Source organism: Merops nubicus, unplaced genomic scaffold (assembly GCF_000691845.1).
Source record: "Merops nubicus isolate BGI_N331 unplaced genomic scaffold, ASM69184v1 scaffold10058, whole genome shotgun sequence".
In the NCBI taxonomy this organism is placed as follows: Eukaryota; Metazoa; Chordata; class Aves; order Coraciiformes; family Meropidae; genus Merops; species Merops nubicus.
Window position 1 is genome coordinate 42,717 of NW_008625118.1, and position 17,697 is coordinate 60,413.

A 17,697-nucleotide genomic window follows, 5' to 3' on the forward strand; every position below is an offset into this window, starting at 1 on the left:
GACAGGGAATGGGGGTTGCAGTCAGTTCATCACATGTTGTTTTTGCTGATCCTTCCTCCTCTGGGGGAGGATTCCTCACAGTCCTCCCCTGCTCCAGCATGGGGTCCCTTACATGGGAGACAGTCTTCCATGAAATTCAGTGTGAGTCCTTCACACAGGCTGCACATCTTCATGAACTGCTCCAGTGCGGGTCCCTTCTACAGGGTGTAGCCCTCCCAGTGCTAGAGTGCTCTAGTGTGGTCTTCCCTCGGAGTCACTGCCTTCTTCAGGTGCAGTGGGCTCCTCCCTGGGCTGCAGGACAGCCTGCACTGCCATGATCTTCGCCGCCAGCTGCAGGGGAACCTCTGCTCTGGTGCATGTACCACCCTCCTCCCTTACTGACCCTGGTGTCTGCGGAGTTGTGCCTCTCACAGCCCCCTCCTCTTCAAAACGAAGGAATTCGTCCAGCAGGTTTTTCCTCCTCTTAAATGTTACTGAAGAGACACTTCCAACATTGCTGATCAGCTTGGCCTCGGCCAGAGGTGAGTCTGACTTGGAGCTGGGGGAGCTTCTCAAAGCTTCTTACAGTAGCCACAGCAGCAGCCCTCTCCCCTGCTACCGAACCACCCCTCCACAAACCCAGGACAAAAGGACAGCTGCAGATCACCTACATTCGTCTTGCAGAACACAGTTCAAGTAGCCCTACTTTACTGAGAGCACAAAATAAGACTGAAGCATTGAAATAGTTCTTTCTACCTTTGCACAAAAAAAAATACATGAGTCCTATCACTGCTAAAAGAGACTTCAACCTACCACTGTCGCCTGAGCACCTGATTTGGTAAGAATGTTTCCAGATGCACTGCCTTGAAAATAATTTTCTGGTTTGGTGCTTTTAGGCCTTTTTTTGGTTGTTGGATTGAATTAGTTTTGTGGGGTCTTTTTAACGGTACAATCAGTTGACGTGATGGCACTTCATCCATCCACCTCTGGCATACCCTAGTTACCCCAGTTATCTGTGTTTCTGTGAACCTTCCCCTCTGGAATCACAGACCATGTCATATAAACCAAGTGAAGAAAGACAGAGGTTCAAAATGCACCCAGGAACATTTACATGAGACTGCAAAACATCTGCAATAGCCCAAATATTACATGTACATACAAGTTTACCCAATAAAGAGAACCAATTCCTCAAAACCAATTAACACAGACAAACATATACCCTCAGACAATGATTAATAATAATTGATTTTGCAACATGTGATATAAAAATTTGGAGCTCTGTAGTTTCTTCAGGTTTCTTGCTTTATCCTTGTGGAAAAAAAATGCATGAAACTATATTATTAGAAGTTTGTTTGGACTTTCATTTTGCCTTCTAATAGCTCAAGGTGGTTTACACAACAAGTATTCAAAAAATGCTTAAAAAGTACAGTCTGGCTCAGATTTTGTTTTATACAGTTGGCAAGCTTTATAGTATTTTGATTCAAAAGCTAGCAAAATGTCCCAGACAATAAAAATAACTGCTATTCGAGCACTACCTGAGCATATCCATACTTAATCTTGAAGATTAAGCATTAGGAAGGCAGGAGACACATAGCAAACACACTAGTCCTTTAAATGATGAATATGAAAGGCCCAATATAAACCCTAATGAGACTGCTGGAATGGTTGCTAGCTATAATTCTGTCTTCTAAATTCAGTGTTTAAGCAAGTATTACATCATGCCTTCTCAGCATGAAAGGAATTCTTTGTTCTAATGAAGGCAACACAGATTATTACACTAGGAAACTAAAGGAAACAGATACAGTAAGAAAGACACCACTGCAAGTGAGAAAAAAATATTTTACACTTACAGTGTTAGTCGAATCTTCTTGTAAAATTCTATCATATAACTGGATGGCATCATCATACCTGTTCAAAGAAATCATTCACATTTATTTCTGCCAAGACAGAACTCCTGACTTTTTGACAGTCCTTGCGATAGTTAATAACCCTCCTATAATTTTTACACTGAATATACTTAAGCAAACTAGATTAATGCAAAAATCTCAAGTGAGTGCTAAATATGCACAGCAGTATTTTATGTCACCAAGTTAAAAAACATACATGCTAATTGCTTCATGGAATACTGTTTCAGCAGCAACTTATATGTTTTACATCCAATTTCTTACTCTCCTACCTGCTCTCTCTTTATGTACCAAATAGGTCAAACCATCACATTCCAGCTCTACCTTTAACCTCTCTCAAGAAACAGAAACCCCAAAAGTTGAAATGCCATCCAAACTGATGACTTTTCATCAGTTTTGTTTTTTAGTCTGGAGAAGAGAAGACTAAGGAGGGATCTAATTAATGTATACAAATATATGAGGGCTGGGTGTCAATGAGCAACCTGTTTTCACTTGTGCCCTGCGATAGGACACGGGGCAATGGTCACAAGCTGGAGCACAGGAAGTTCCACCTCAACATGAGGAAGAACTTGTTTACTGTAAGGGTTCGAGCACTGGAACAGGCTCCCCAGGGAGGTTGTGGAGTCTCCTTCCTTGGAGACTTTTAAGACCCATCTGGATGTGTTCCTGTGTGACCTGCCCTAGACTAGATGGTCCTGCTCTGGCAGGGGGGTTGGACTCGATTTCTGGAGGTCCCTTCCAACCCCTGACAACTTCTGATTCATCTCTCTGATGTAAAACTTCAGGCAAGAATAAACAGCTGCATACGGTAACCTGGGCGGATTCACACAGGAGTCCATGCCCAGACTATATCACAAATCTTGAAAGAAAATGTTTTCCACTATCATTACATAGGTTTTATTCATTAATTCTGCTATTTGAAGCATGCTTGAAAAAGGTTACTCCCGTTGCTACAAACGTTTTAAAACTTCTGGGAAACAGATCTGTGTGTTCAGTCAGCTGTGTACGTGACCTAAACTGGACAAAAGAAATAACTGAATTCAGAATACATGTGACTACACAGCTGTTATGATACCACCACATAACAGGGGCACATGTTGTGTCTCCATGTACATTTTGACAGGCAATTTTTCGGAGGTACTGCTGAGTGGTTTTGATGCTACACATCCCCTTCTCCCCTCGGACATCCATTCATGTACTCTCACTGCTTGGCTTCCCAAGCACTGCTGACATCACCACAGCTCAGCTGTGCTGTCCAGTCAGGTATGAGAGCAAGTGTGAAAGGAAGGACAAAAGCCTAAACTGCTAAAAGGCTGAGCAGACCTACAGACTTGAGCAAACGTTCTGTGAAACGCCGTATTCATGTTTCCTGTTAGTTGCTATTTTATCCAATGTATTTTATTCGACTCGACATGATGGTCATAATCCCAGCTTTACAGGCTGAAGTTCCAGAGTAAATATTCTTTTGATTAGCAAGTGTCTACAAGGATGTCTCAGTCTGCACGGACATTCTTCACCGTTTCCTCCTCCCGCTGGCGACGGTGGGGGTCTTATCAACCCCTAGAAGTCCCTTAGATTTAACAAGAAGCTCACTTCTGCAATCGAGATGTGACCCCTTCAGCCCAAGCCTCCCTAGGTTTCATTTACAGTCAGTGGAGAGAAACAGGCCCCTCCAGGGCATGGCTTAGAGCACCTGCAGATGGGTTCCTGTTCAAGACAACTCACAGCTGAAGCCTCTTTCTTCTCTGATTTCTGGAGAAAATCTATGCAGATGAAACCTCAGCTTTCATTAATGTCTTTGCTTCCCTGATATTTCAATCTAAGGAGCTAACCCGAAAGATATTTTGTCAAAAAATTTTATAAGCACTTTTGGAAAACTGTGGCTCAAACTCATTTCACTGATGAAACAACACATTATGCTGGTGCAGCAATTGCCTCCCAGTAAGATCTGTTCCTATGCAGTAACATCTTCACTGCAGCCACATCAGCCTGAACAGAATTATGATCTTTTGCATTTCTGAACAGCTTTCAGGAAGGAGGGATAATCTGCTGCCATTCTCTCACTGTCTTCCTATGTTACACCAAATGAAGACAGAATGCAAGCTAAGTTTAATGTAAACTTTTCATAAGTATATCTTTGATATAAAGGGAGTGTGAAATGTAGAACATCTAGTTGCCCTGAGGCTGCTCCTGTGGTTGTGGAGTCCAGTCACCCACTCTTTCTGATCCAAGCAACAGACATTGATTGGTGTCTCATATCAAGTAGCATTTTAAAAGTTAATTTTGCAAGGATGCAATGGATGAAGAACATCTACCAAACAAATAAATTACAAGAAAAAGCTTTAAGGGCTTTACCCCTAAGTCCCAATTCCTTTATATCAAGGTGGCCCAAAAGCTTCAAATCTCACCAACTCTATATGCAAAATGTGACATGGAACAGATTTCACATTCAACGGCTGAAACTCCTTCTCAAGACCCATGACAAGTACTTTAGAACAATGTTGGTATTAAAGATGTATCCAAAGGAGAAAAGTCAGCCTCAAGCCCTGAGGTCATTCCTCTTGGAAAGTAAGTTTTAAGCTGTTCATTACTTTAATAATTCCTGTTAAATACAGCATGCTATAACCCTTCTATTAGTAATTTCAAAAAGATCTGTCTGACTTTTAGGTTCTGCCACTCTGTTCTCTATGTTTTTTTTTTAAGTTGTTTCAATAACTAACTCTACAGATTTCATCCTTATCAAGTCTTACTTGATTTAGCCATCCAGAAAACAAGGGAAAAGAGCCATATCTTGCAATAATTAGGGCACAGGAGAACAATGAAGGCAAAAATATGCCAGCACTGATTTTCATACGCTACTCTAGCTCTGTGAGATGAAACACAGACCTCTCAGACTCTTTTAAAGAAGTGCCTAGTGTTTTACTGTATAATGACTTCTGTTGTTCAGTAAGAGATCTTTCTAATGTCTGAAGTCTGTTGGGAAGATTACAAAAATGTAATACTGCATAGTACATGCGAAAATGCAATACAAACATGATAGTATGCTCATCATTATTTTCTATAAAGAAACCAACCAACGTTGCTTTGCCATGGCTTCATAGTGCCTGAATTCCTTTTTAAGAAATAGCACCTTTCCAGACAGAAAGTACATTTTTCTTAAATTCAGGTTTTACCTCTCCATAGCTTCAAATCTCATTCCAGTTAATCGTTTAACTCTGTGGCTCCCAGGAAACTGCCGCCTTAGTTCCTGTAGACAAAACTAGACAAAGAAAACCAAAAATACTACTGTGAATATAATTATCTACACAGCAGCTAAAGAGGAAAAAAAAAGTCCTTGCCTGATGAATTTAAAAACCTGAAATGGCACTTTTAAGTAAAAGCAAATATTAATTTTTGAAATAAGCAAAAATACGTATTGATGAAGAGAAACTCAGACACACTGAAACTTTGTCTGTTAGAAGACTAATTCTAAGAAATGTTTCGCATACAGGTCATTAGATCATCAGGCCTTCTTGGAAATAGTTATTTGTCTAGAAAATTAAACTCACCTACTAAAACAGTTCTGATATTATTAAAACTTGAAGTCTATTTAGTTGTCTCATAATAACACAAGACAGTAAAAAAAAAAAAGGCAAAATAAAGATGGTAAGAGCTTATGTGATGCTTCTTTAATAAATGAGTAAGTTATAATGGAATAAACTATGCTAATAATATGCTCTGTGTTTATTTTTAAAATAAAAATTGAAATCCAAAGAAAATGTTTGTCACTGGCTTAAGCTGAGCCTGCTGGCAGAAGAGGCACAGCTTCTAACTCCTGAAATCAATGAGACACCTGGGCTGGTTAAAAGAAACCCATCACTGGCAGATTTATCTGGATTCGGAAAAAAAAATCTTTGGTAGAGAGACTGACTCACAACTTCCCCAGAGCAAATGAACTCTAACCATATTATGAATGTGGCTAGATAGTATTGCAAATTCTGTAGCTGACTCATTGTGGTGGGAAGCAGGACAGTCCCCAGGCTCTCAAAAAGACCAGTTGCTTGAATCACACCAAAACCTTCATAAAGAACCCTCATTTTCCAGGCATTTATTTATACAATTCAGCTTATAAACTTGTTCTTCAGACCTAAGGTTCTAGCCGAGGCCCATCTAGATAATGTGTTCCATCTCATCACACCTACTGGTCAAAGGAAATCTACAGAAGCAGACTAGTAATAATTAGTAGGTCCCCTCTATGTTTCCATAGATCAACAGGTTGCTAGAGCACAGCAAAGAGAAATATTCACATCTCTCCATGTGCAAAAAAATAGAGAAGGAAAAGAGAAAGGGAAGAGTAATCAAATAAGTACTGCTTAGCCTCAGGTAAGCACAGAGTATTTTCACCATGATCATCTTAGTTTCCAAGGGACCAAGTTCCCAACAACACAATCTCACACAGCAAGATGTGGTTTAGTCCAGAAACAGTTCACTGGTGCTTTGAGTTATGTCTAGGTGAACTGCAGCTACTCTGGACATCAAATTGTCATGAAGAACCATATGTACTTACCAGCACTTTACATGACAGCTGAACTAATCGATGAATGTTCTTAAGAGACAAGAAGACTTACATAAAACTCCAGAAAAGTATTTTCACTTCATCTTTTACAATACAAACAAACTTTCAGATTTTAAAATGAACTTCTGCAGACCTGTGGCAACCTGTGTCCTGAAGGATGGTGATTTTCAGTATAAAAATATGAATTGCTTTTCTCCAATAAAATTTCTGAATGTCAAAAACTGTTCTATATGCAGTGACGCTAAACTCCACAATCTGCACATGGAATTTTACATCTAGAAAAACTCCACCAATAATATAAAAAGGGCTGATGAAGTACCACTCAAGTGCAGGAGTACTTCAAGTACAAGCAGTGAACGCCCTGTATTTAAATTTAATATGTCAGCTGTATAATCCTTCACGTTACTGAGGACTGGTTCTACACTAGGTCAATAATCTACTTCCAAGATTCTCTCAGAAACTGAGCAGTTACAATGGCAAATCTCATTTTTATGTGAAACCTTAATTTCCAGTTAATTTGCTTTCTGATTTTTTTAATCACATCAGGTTTTCATTTTGAAGGTCTAACAAAGGCAAAGAAATAAAACCCTGGACTTCAGCAAGTAAAATACTTGGAAGTGCAATTGCCTGCCAACAGTAGGTGATGTCACTAATGTCATTTAAAACACTCATGTGAAAGAACTGGCTAATTGCAGTAGGGACATGCATTACACAGTCCTTTTGTGCAGGACAGAGAGCAACAGTGATAAAAAGAGGAAAGGAAGAGAAAAAAGTCAGATAAATGACTGAAAACGATCTCAGCCTCCTCATTTGGAGCAGAGGAGACCTATTCCTCCAAGCAAAATCCATCACAGTTGTCAAAAGCTCATTGCTAAAAAAAATGAGAAGTTCCGAAGCTCTGTGTTTACTTCAGGGCTACAGCCGTAGCAAAAAGCCACGTTATGATGCTGACTTGTTTGAATTAGGTACTTCTTTATTATAAATCAATCATATTTACAAAAAAAACCCAACTGATTTTCCCTCTAAGGTTTTAACCTTTCTGAGCTGCACCTCTCATCCCAAGTAACATTCCTTAGAGGACACAGAAATTGAAATTTAAAATCCCTGATAGGGTTATAGTAAAAATAAATCGTGTTTCACAACTGATATTTTAATACTGGGTCCTGCAACAATTTTGTGACAGTCTTCCTAAAAAGACTCTGAAAATAAAGACTAAAACTGGTTTAGATATAAATCAGAGCACAGGACTATATTTATTTAAACAGTAAGCCTGTTTGGTTTTGCTTAAACAGACAGCTATACTAAAATAGTGTTTTCTTCTGAGGAACAAAAAAGAGAGGGAAGTTCAGGGGGTTCATGACAAGTTCAGTGTGCTGTGCTTTATTTTCCAGCATACTCCATTTTACCACATACACACCTACTTTCAAATTGCCCTTCTTCCATCTCCAGTCTGACCCCTTGTGTACCATAGACCATTAAGTTTTACCCAAATGACATCACATGAAGCTTAAATACCGTATGGGGCATTTTGCCATCTGACAGAGAACAAGGCATTGGAAGAGTAATAACCATGAAAGACCTGGACTTCTGAAAATATCTTTCTTTTTACTAAGAATAAGCCCAAGCTTATTAAGGTTGTTTGTTTGTTTGTTTGTTTTTTCCCAGCACTTTGTGAGGGTCAGATCAAAAGATTATTAAAATTTGCCTGCAAACCATTTTTGTCTTTTTCAGTTTGTGCCTTTAAAGCATTAGCTAAGTATGCTTGGGTTTCTTGTTTTAGTGTTTTTTCATTTCTGATCTAGTGAATCAGTGTCACAGGTCTAAATAAACTAAATTTAATCAAAACTTTTATTTGTATAATTCAAATCTGCATACAAATTGACTAATCCCAAGTATCCATTAACAATATTTTTATCAAGAATCACTGAATAATTTGGATTATAAGGGATCTATGGAGGTCACCTGCTCCAAATTCCCACTCAAAACTGAGCCAACTTCCAAGTGTGTGCAGGGCTATATCCCAGTCCATTTCTGGGCATCTCCAAAGGAGACTCCACAGCTTCTGTGCTATTTGTCCCAGTGTCCACTAACCTCATTGCTAAAAACTTTCTCCTAATATCCAACTGGAATTTCCTCCGTTGCAGCTTACATCTCTCACACTTGTCTCCTGCTGCACATCTAGAGAAATGGGTCTTCATCTTCTTTATACCTTCCCATTAGAATATATTCAAAGACAGTAATAAAATTCCTTCTTTGCTTTCTCCAGACTTAACAAATCCAGATCTCTCAGACTTTTTCTTATATGTTATGCAGTCCAGCTCCTTATTCATATTGAAGACTTGCTCCAATATATCAATGACTTTATTTGATGGTAGCCAACACGACATATGATACGATATGCATGACAGGACATTTTGCCTCAAAACATTAAAAAAAACCCAATATAATTTGAGAGGTTTTCAATAAACAAACAGTCTCTGTACAATATGGCAACTTCAATATTATTCTTGACATTTAGCCCACACCCGCATAGCTGTAAATATTTTCATGGTTATTGGAAGAGACATGATCTGTCTAAACAAAAGTTACACATTAGAGAAGGTGGGTGGAGGCAGTTTCTTCCCAGCAGTGTATTTCTTTACAGATACTGTGCAAGTCCAAGTTATGGAGTTCAGAATATCCTGTAACTGCCCCAAGAACTATCTGGAAGAGATACCCAGGAAGAGAGCTTGAGGGAAAAGTCAGCTTGAAAACTTACCAATGCCAAATCATCTCGACTGCAGTCCAGGGCAGCAATCATCACCTGTTCATATATTATCCAAACTGGACACAAAAGAGACATTAAATACAGATAGTTAATTTTTTTTAAGATCATGGGAAACACCTACAATGTAAATAAGATTAATGAATTCCGTCTGTATATTTTTCCCCTTGTACTCCTGTGGGTCACTACTGAAACAGGGACATTTTAAGAAACTGCTGGAATTAATTAAAACTGCATTTAAGCAATTTTATTGCTTTTAGTAACAAAGTACCTTTTGACATCTTGAAAGGCAGTAAAGCTCTAATTCTCTGCTTTTGCTAACATTATAGCTGCAGTCTTTTAAGCAGATCCCCATTAGGGCTTGCTCTCTCATCAAACTTGGAGAACAGCCACTTAGGCTAGAAAAAAAAAATTCCCTTAACTGTTTCACTGCTGAAAGTCCTATAAACACTGTCTTCTTACTGAAGCTGAAATACTTCTCCAAATCAGTGACAGATTGCACTATTTCTGTTCTAGGCCTACCGAGTTCTTGAACATAAGAACTTAACAGTGTAGCTAAACAAGCTGCAGAAAGGAGAAGTTATGGTAGAGGGAAGCATGTCATGCAAGTATTAGAAGTACTAGGTGTTTTGAACTCATGTAAATACAGCCAAGTGCACTCGGTATTTCACAGAACTGAAACAGAAGCATATGCCTTCCAAAATAAAAACATTAAAGAAAAATAGAAAAACATAAAATAAAAACATATTCCACTGCCTAAAAGAGACCTACAACAAAGCTGGAGAAGCACCTTTTACAAGGGCCTTTAGTAATAGGACAGGGGTAATGGTTTCAAACTGAAAGAGGGAAGATTTAGATTATATGTAAGGAAGAAAAGCTTTACAGTGAGGGTGGTGAGATACTGGAACAGGTTGCCTGGGGAAGTTGTGGATGCCCCATCCCTGGAAGTGTTCAGAGCCAGGTTTAATGGGGCTTTGAGCAACCTGGTCTAGTGGGAGGTGTCCCTGCCCATGGCAGGGGGCTTGGAAATGCATGATCTCCAAGGTCCCTTCCAACCCAACCCATTCTATGATTCTATGAAAGTAACAGAGGCTCTCTTACTTTTAAAAACAGTTTCTATGATACAAATTTTTACTATTTTTGGAAGAAAATACTATCTCTTGCTAGGTATACAGAAGAAGAGAAACAGGTACTAATTTGTCTGTAGCCCCTCATCCCCATTGGAACCATGTGAGATATATATTCTATCTTTATTATATAATGCATACATTTATTGCGTGAATGTAAAAATACATAGATACAGACAAAATAGAGATAACATATATTCATGCTATAAATCATATATTATATTTTAAAAACATTCTAAAGACAAGAATAAGATACTTTCATAGCTAATTAAATGTCTCTCTCCATTCAGTCCAACTTCTACTTTGATATTCCAACCCCGGTGCAGGTTAAGAGTCAGATATTAGGCAAGAGAACACTTAAGAGAATCATGTAACCAGTCCAGAGGAATCTGTTTTTCTCATCTGTACATCTGTACTGGGGCTTTCTTGTTCAAACTTTAAAAAAAAAAAAAAAAATGTGCCAAAGGTCTTATTCTTCTACTTTGAAGTCTAACAACTCTATAGCTTTGGACTACTGATTGTCCATAACAAATGTCAACTTTTTATTAAAATTAAGATGCGGACAATAGTATCCCTACGCCTCAGATTCAATAAGTTATTTTTATTTTTAAAACTCTAATAACGATATTTATTTTCCCAAATTACATTGCATGTCTTCTGTCTGAGGAGCCAAGTTAGAAAGACATCCAAATAATCTAGCCCACTACATTATTTTCCCTTCTATATGCATTCTGAAATTAGTCATTGTAATATCCAGATATTTTCTGAAAACACATGAAGCAACAAGACTAACATCCATTATATACAACTCACTCACCTTCCGTGGCTACCCACAGAAAGAATTCTAGATCTACTCTAAGTGTTTGGGGTTTTTTTTGTTTGGTTCCTGTGTGTGTTTGTTTTTAAAAATGTATACAGCTCCCATTCTGATAATACTTTTTTAAAAAAACTTAAACAGAATGCAAATATGTAAATAAATTTCATATATTTTTATGCATTGGTTAAGAATCTCAGGAATATTGCAGATAATTTATCTAGTGAATCCTGAATGTGAAGTTTATGAAAGAGTGAAATACATATATCTTGAAAAGAAGGACAAATTCAACACTGACAAGAAAGGAACGCCTCAGCTTGTATTACTGAGAACAGTGTTTCAGAAATGTATTAGTAAGATCTGAGAGGAATATCAAGCTCCTCAAAAATTTTTTTTCCAAAATTTTATTCTTAAATTATTAGTAATGTGGTAAGAAGAAAGAAAAATAAAAGTTAGTTGTCCAAGTTCTTCTGAAGCAGAGTGAAGCTCCTTCTCTTGCAGGTGGGTGTACGAAGCCTGCCCAGGCAGCCTGAGCGCAAGCGCGCCCCTCAGGGCGGAGGTGCGAGGCCCCCTGGCAGCGCAGGGCCTTCGCCAGGCTGGGGGTCTCCAGCGCACTCCACCGCTCGCTGCTACGCACAGAAGCAGCTTCAGTACATGCTAGTTTGGGTAGATTAGCCATATATTGATATTCTAAACAGTATAACATCAGCAGTGGCAAAGTTGCTTACAACCAAAAGAACTCCTGAAGAGAACTACAGCTTGGAGGGTGCAAAATAAATCCAGAGCAAAGTACTGACAGAAAACAAATCTTTTCTGCAGAACCCCAAACTCAACACTGAAAGACTCCTCACCTGCTGAGAGGCAAAGCACCTTCTTGAAATGACTTTTAATTCCAATTTTTAATTTTAATTTCCTGGAACACTGTATGAAGTTACGTATTTGAAATTAAAGTTCACTTACTAAAGCTGAACAAAGTTAAGCATATGGAATACTGTAACTTTTACAAGTAAATACAACGCTCTACTGTGGCTGCTAAAATCCACTTGTAACTATATAACAGCAGTTAATAAAATGAAAGAACTGCAAGAGAAATTTATTGAAGAATTTCTGTATTATAGTACCTGAATTACAAAAAAGGGAGAAAGAAGAAAGAATGAGCATTACCTTAAAAACCTGTGTGAGATTAATACGCAAAACTATGCAATCATGATAGCACTTTGTTATACTTTGTTTTATTTTATGCTTATAGTAAAGACTGCTATTGTAATGTGGTGTGTTTCTAAACAATTCTCTTTTATTAAGAAACATTATATCTCAGCTTCTGTCTACTGAAAGTAGTGCAAGGTGCTTAAAATCACCTGAAAATACTGATTTCATGAATAGGGGAAACTTAAGACTTACCTTCAACTGTGGTATCACAAATGTAACGTCGTACTAAAACCAGCCTTAATAACAATTCCTGCAGTATGTAGGACTTGACTACAGAATAGTTTTCTCTGTTATAAGGAGACACTTTTCAATATTTGTCACAGTGTTGAAAAACAGAAAATCAGTCAAGTGACAGGTAGATAACAGATTCACACAAAGTTGCCCTATGTCAGCCTAACAACTAATCTAGCAAACTAACAGTTCTAGTAGGTGATTTTTCCACCTCTTTTCACTGCAGCCCAAATTTGAGAAAGAAATAAAATCTAGGAAATCTGGCAGCCTACTAGACTAGTAAAGTCTAGCATGAAATACATATTTCAACAACATCAGCCAATAGAGAAAGGCAACACAGACATACAAAGCAGAGGCTGAGAAAAGAAAACAGAATCAGGCAATGGAAGTTTTAAAAATAATGATTGTTAACTTACTGTCATCTCCAAGTTTAGATGCATATTCATTAATTAACTCTTCTCCAACATCCACTATCTGTTCGCTGTTTCGGTAGTTTTCTTCCCTCCATTTCCTCATTTTATCACGCATATCTGAAGGCCAAGGGGAGAAAAGAATAAAAAGAGAATACAGAGGTTTCTCAATAGTAATGGAATTTCCATTTTACTTCTGGAAGATATGCATGTGAAGAACAGGTTTGGAGAGCAATAGCTCTAAAAAAGTGACTTAGAAAATAACTAGAGAACAGATGGGTATAACACTCTTCAAACAAACTGTGCTCATGCTCTAATATAACTTATTCAACTTCTAAGTTTGCACTCACTCAGGTTACCAACATATGCAGTAAAAAAAATCCAATTTGATATCTAGTTATCCAATAAATAATAACATTTAACGCACATTACCCGTGGTTAGGAAAAACAGGCTAGGAGAAATTCCTCCCAAGTAGTTTCACACTTATATCTACAAACAATTCTAAAATGATATTTCTGCTCAAGGTGAAAAAATTTTCACTTGAAGTATTAGAAGAACAACGAGAACTCAATCACTGGTCAAGTTCTTCATTGCAAGCAACACGCTGTGAACTTCCACTCCAAAAAGAATCCACGTGCTCCTACAGAACGGAGCTGCAGGAAGGGCAGAGATGGAAGTGAAGGCTTTCTACACCAGGGGCAGGCCCCAGGTACAAAAATTACCACTCGTAGGTGAGGCAGAAAAGATGGTGTATCTTAGCAGTAAGATTTTTGTTTCAAGAGAACGTTACTATGGATCTGATCTCCCAGAGAACAGGTATACTCATGAGGTCAGCTGAAGAGCACTGCCTAGGCTAGGTTTTATCTACCCTCTGGATCAGGAAATAGCTAAGAATGAGATTTTATATACAGAGCTGCATTTATATACATGTAGATGTCCCATATACAAGTACAAATTTCAGGAAACAGTCTTCATTAACAGGTAGTGGCTTCACTAATATGAAGGTACCAGACAAGTGTTGCCAATTCTTTCTTTAAACAACAGCTGGAAAAACAAACACAATGATACATCTAAATGCTGTCAGTTTTTCTTGTACTTTAAAATGCATAGTTAACGTAACTGACAGTCAAAAATTAACCACTGAATTTAATTCCATCTACCTGAAGTGATCTCAGATCTCTCATAAGACTGTTATTGTGCTACATTTTGTATTTTGAAATTCAACCAAAACCACCACAGGGTTACATTTCATATGCATGAATAAAGTTAAATGGTTCTAGACACATGATGGTCCCTGGAAATTCAAAGTTAGACAGCAAGAATGTGAGAGAACACAAACATTCACAAAAGCTGAGAAGCTAAAGGCATAGAAATAAATAAACTGTCTGATTTCTACCCACTCATTTACTTGAAAATTATCAATGCCTCCATTCCAGCAATTCCAAATGGAATAGTGTCTGAATTATGTATTAGCAGAATGCACATCTACCATTCATCACCCAAGTACAGCATTCACAGCAATGGAAAAAAACTGTAGGTCAGAGACTAGTGTATGAGCTGATGACTGAAAAAGCAAGAGAAAAAAGTTCTTATCCATAGACATCTATTGAGATGCTGGCTAGCTTCAGAAATACTGAATTTGAAGTCAAAAGTAGAAAAAAGAAAATCCTAAAAACTGCAGTAAAACTTATGCAAGGCTTTTTACAATTTTGTCAAATAATTTTTCACTAAGAAAGCTATCAAAAGAGTCACCCAGTAATAACTGAAGTCTTGGAAGTAAATCTACATCCAGCACATAATACAAGTTTGGGCAGTAGCAATCAGGAATTTTAGAAAAAAAAAAAAATTAAGAAGATATCTAGCTTTAACTACAACCACTCCTGTCACATATAAAGGCTGGTCCCAAACAACTGATAGATTTGTTCTTGTCTTAGGTTCTCTTATAGCAAGCTTTGCACATAGAACTCAAAACAAAGTTCAGAGGAGCAGACATGCTTGCCACAATGCTTGCTGTTCACTAAAAAGATGCAAGCAATCTACAGCAAGCCAAAAGAAATAAGCTCTGGTTTATTTTTATGCCTGTATGCATCAATTAATATGGCCTGAGCAACCAGATATGAAGTTATCCTCTTATAATTACTTATACTTTGATTGTTTAGTTGGATCACGGTTTTCAAGGCCTCAATATCTAAAAGCACCTGATGAAAGGAAGGAAATTATGTTTACAGAGACATACCTCACATACTCCAAAATGTTACCTTGACATGTAACAACTGCTGCCACTGGCAGTCACTGAGGGACCCCATAACCATCATATTTCTAGAGCTCATTTCTATGTTGTTGTTCTGTTACAGAAGCCAGATCTTCCACCACACCTTGGCTCCACCCGCTCTCATCTTACAAAACACGAATCAAACCAAAAACCTCACAAACACATCAATTCACCAAGCCTGCCCAGACACGCAGGGTGTGCCAGGGCCTGCAGCTGCCCTCTGCGCGTCTCCAGCCCTGGCCTCACCTGGGCACCTGACAGCCAAAGCACAGGCAGCTCACCTGGGCACTGCAGGAGCTGCCTCTGACCCTGACAGCTTGGCTCTCCAGGTGGCCTCAGCTCAAATCCCAGTGTCTCACCTCTGCCTGCTGTAATCCTTTAAATTCGTATACAAAATCCAGGGAAAACTGATCTGTCCTGATTACGACTGCAAGTGAGGGATACCTAAAAGCAAGCAAACACAACAAAACCCCCCGCCAACACTTAGTTGCATGCCGACTGTGATAGAAGTAAAACATTAGCCTGTTTTCTATTTCCTAGGATCTTTCCACACAAACTAAATATGAATTCAGTTTCTAAGTCATAGGAAAGAAGTGATTTTGTCATCTGAAGTGGACATAATGACAGGAGACATTAAGAACACTAAAGTGTTCAGTTTTTCAATTCATTTGGGATTTTCTCTTTGCTATATATCACATTCCCTGATACAAACATTTGCAAGAAAATGGCCTCGCATACAGCCTGCTAAACTTCATCCTACAAAGGTTTTTACAGTACTTTCAAGAATTACAAAGAATTCCTTGAAAAAAGTCTCCCATGAATATGTACCAAAATCTCTTAATGTGCCACTATTTAAGCAGCACTGTTTTTAATACAGAAAACAGTAATACTAATTTAATGATCCAGAAACTTAAGTAGCTTAACAAGTCAACCTGAGGTATTAAAAATCTTCCAAAATATTCTTTTCACTTGTTTTCAATTTGTATTTAAAAAAAAATCTCTTATTTCTCTACCTTGATTCTGTGCAAGGTAGAGAAAGAAAAGAAAACCTGGTTTATTTTGTCCAGTTCTGACAGCAGATCAGATTAATTTCTGTGAAAGCCAGTTGTTATTTTATTACCTTTCGACTACTGTGACTGCTGCTTTTTTGAACATCACACTAATCCTGCACATGCAAGCTCACTTGCGTGCTCCAAAACCTGCTCTGAAAATGAATGCATACAGTTGTATTTATTTAATTAACCATTATTTCCACTCATGGGCAGAATGCATCTTTAATGTATCACTGAAACAATGTTAAATATTTATGAACAGCCTCTATAAAGTTCTACATAGCTTGAGACTCACACAGCTTGAGGCTTGCACATCACCAGTCACAACTGACATGCTAAACTACTGCAACATGCTTCTTGGCCAGACCTGCAATTGGCTGCTTGTCACTTCACAAAGTTTCTAATTCTTGTAAATATGAAGGAAGCAGTAAATATAATGTCATTAGCAGCAGTGACAAAAAAAAAAAAAAAAAAAAAAAAGCAGCAACACATCACCTTCATCTAAAGTAAGGAAGCTGTAAAATACATGATGCATATCCACGTATAAGCATTTCTAATACCATAGCACCCTGCAGCCACGTTTGGATCACCTTGGTCACTGATCAAGACTGTGAATTTAAATGAGAGTTTTCCTGCTCCACAGATGTAGAAATACATTTTAAAGCTTGAGACACAGAAGCAAGGTAAAGAAAGAAAACTACAACAGCTCCAGCAGTGGAAAGCAGTTATTTTCAGTTGTTTTTCCTAACCACCTGTACAATGCATTTACCTAACATAAAACATAACCATGGTTAAACTCCCACCATTGTCACAAAGAACCTGAGTGAAAAGTGAAGCAAGGTACAAACTCTCTCATTTGTTTCAGTTATTCTGCTTACCTATCCTCCAATCAGTTTCATCTTTAAGCAATAGTAAACCCATCTTGTTTAGAAAGGGCTGAGTATATAACAAACATTTTTCAGCTAATAACCAACCATACACCTGGTTTCATTGAAATTTATCATTTTAGACAAATTCAAGATGAGCTACATTAAATTCCTAGGACTGTCTTCAAGTCCTTTGCAAGGGACTAGGTCACAATGCTGCTGGGATCACCCACTGATGAAAAGCCTTATTTTACCAAGGATCTGCTGAAGTACAAATGGAGGAGAAAAGCTGCCTTGTCTGAGAAGAGTCTCTGCATGGTCTGTTACAGGACTCCATCATTTTTACTTTACTTTGCATCTCTTACAATAGAGGGAAAATATATGTAATTTTTCAAATGTGTGCTTCTAAAACAGAGACAGGCCCTTGGACGAATGCAGCTCTGCTGCTATGCTCCAAGTCTTTTATTTGGGTGTAAACTAGAAGATACCTCAGGAAGGAAACAGGTGAAATGG

At 38.1% G+C, this 17,697-nt stretch overlaps 1 protein-coding gene across 1 annotated transcript in view; it reads right to left on the bottom strand.

The window, feature by feature from the left end:
• EMC2 (ER membrane protein complex subunit 2) overlaps positions 1 to 17,239 on the bottom strand; it is a 44,433-nt gene extending 27,194 nt beyond the window's left edge. Inside the window, exons 1-5 of the mRNA XM_008945571.1 lie at positions 17,197 to 17,239; positions 13,000 to 13,113; positions 9,197 to 9,261; positions 5,057 to 5,142; positions 1,830 to 1,887 (exon numbers count right to left, since the gene is read on the bottom strand). Of these exons, the coding sequence (XP_008943819.1) occupies positions 1,830 to 1,887; positions 5,057 to 5,142; positions 9,197 to 9,261; positions 13,000 to 13,113; positions 17,197 to 17,239 (366 nt within the window). The remainder of the gene's footprint in view (positions 1 to 1,829; positions 1,888 to 5,056; positions 5,143 to 9,196; positions 9,262 to 12,999; positions 13,114 to 17,196) is intronic.
• Positions 17,240 to 17,697: the final 458 nt, after the last annotated feature.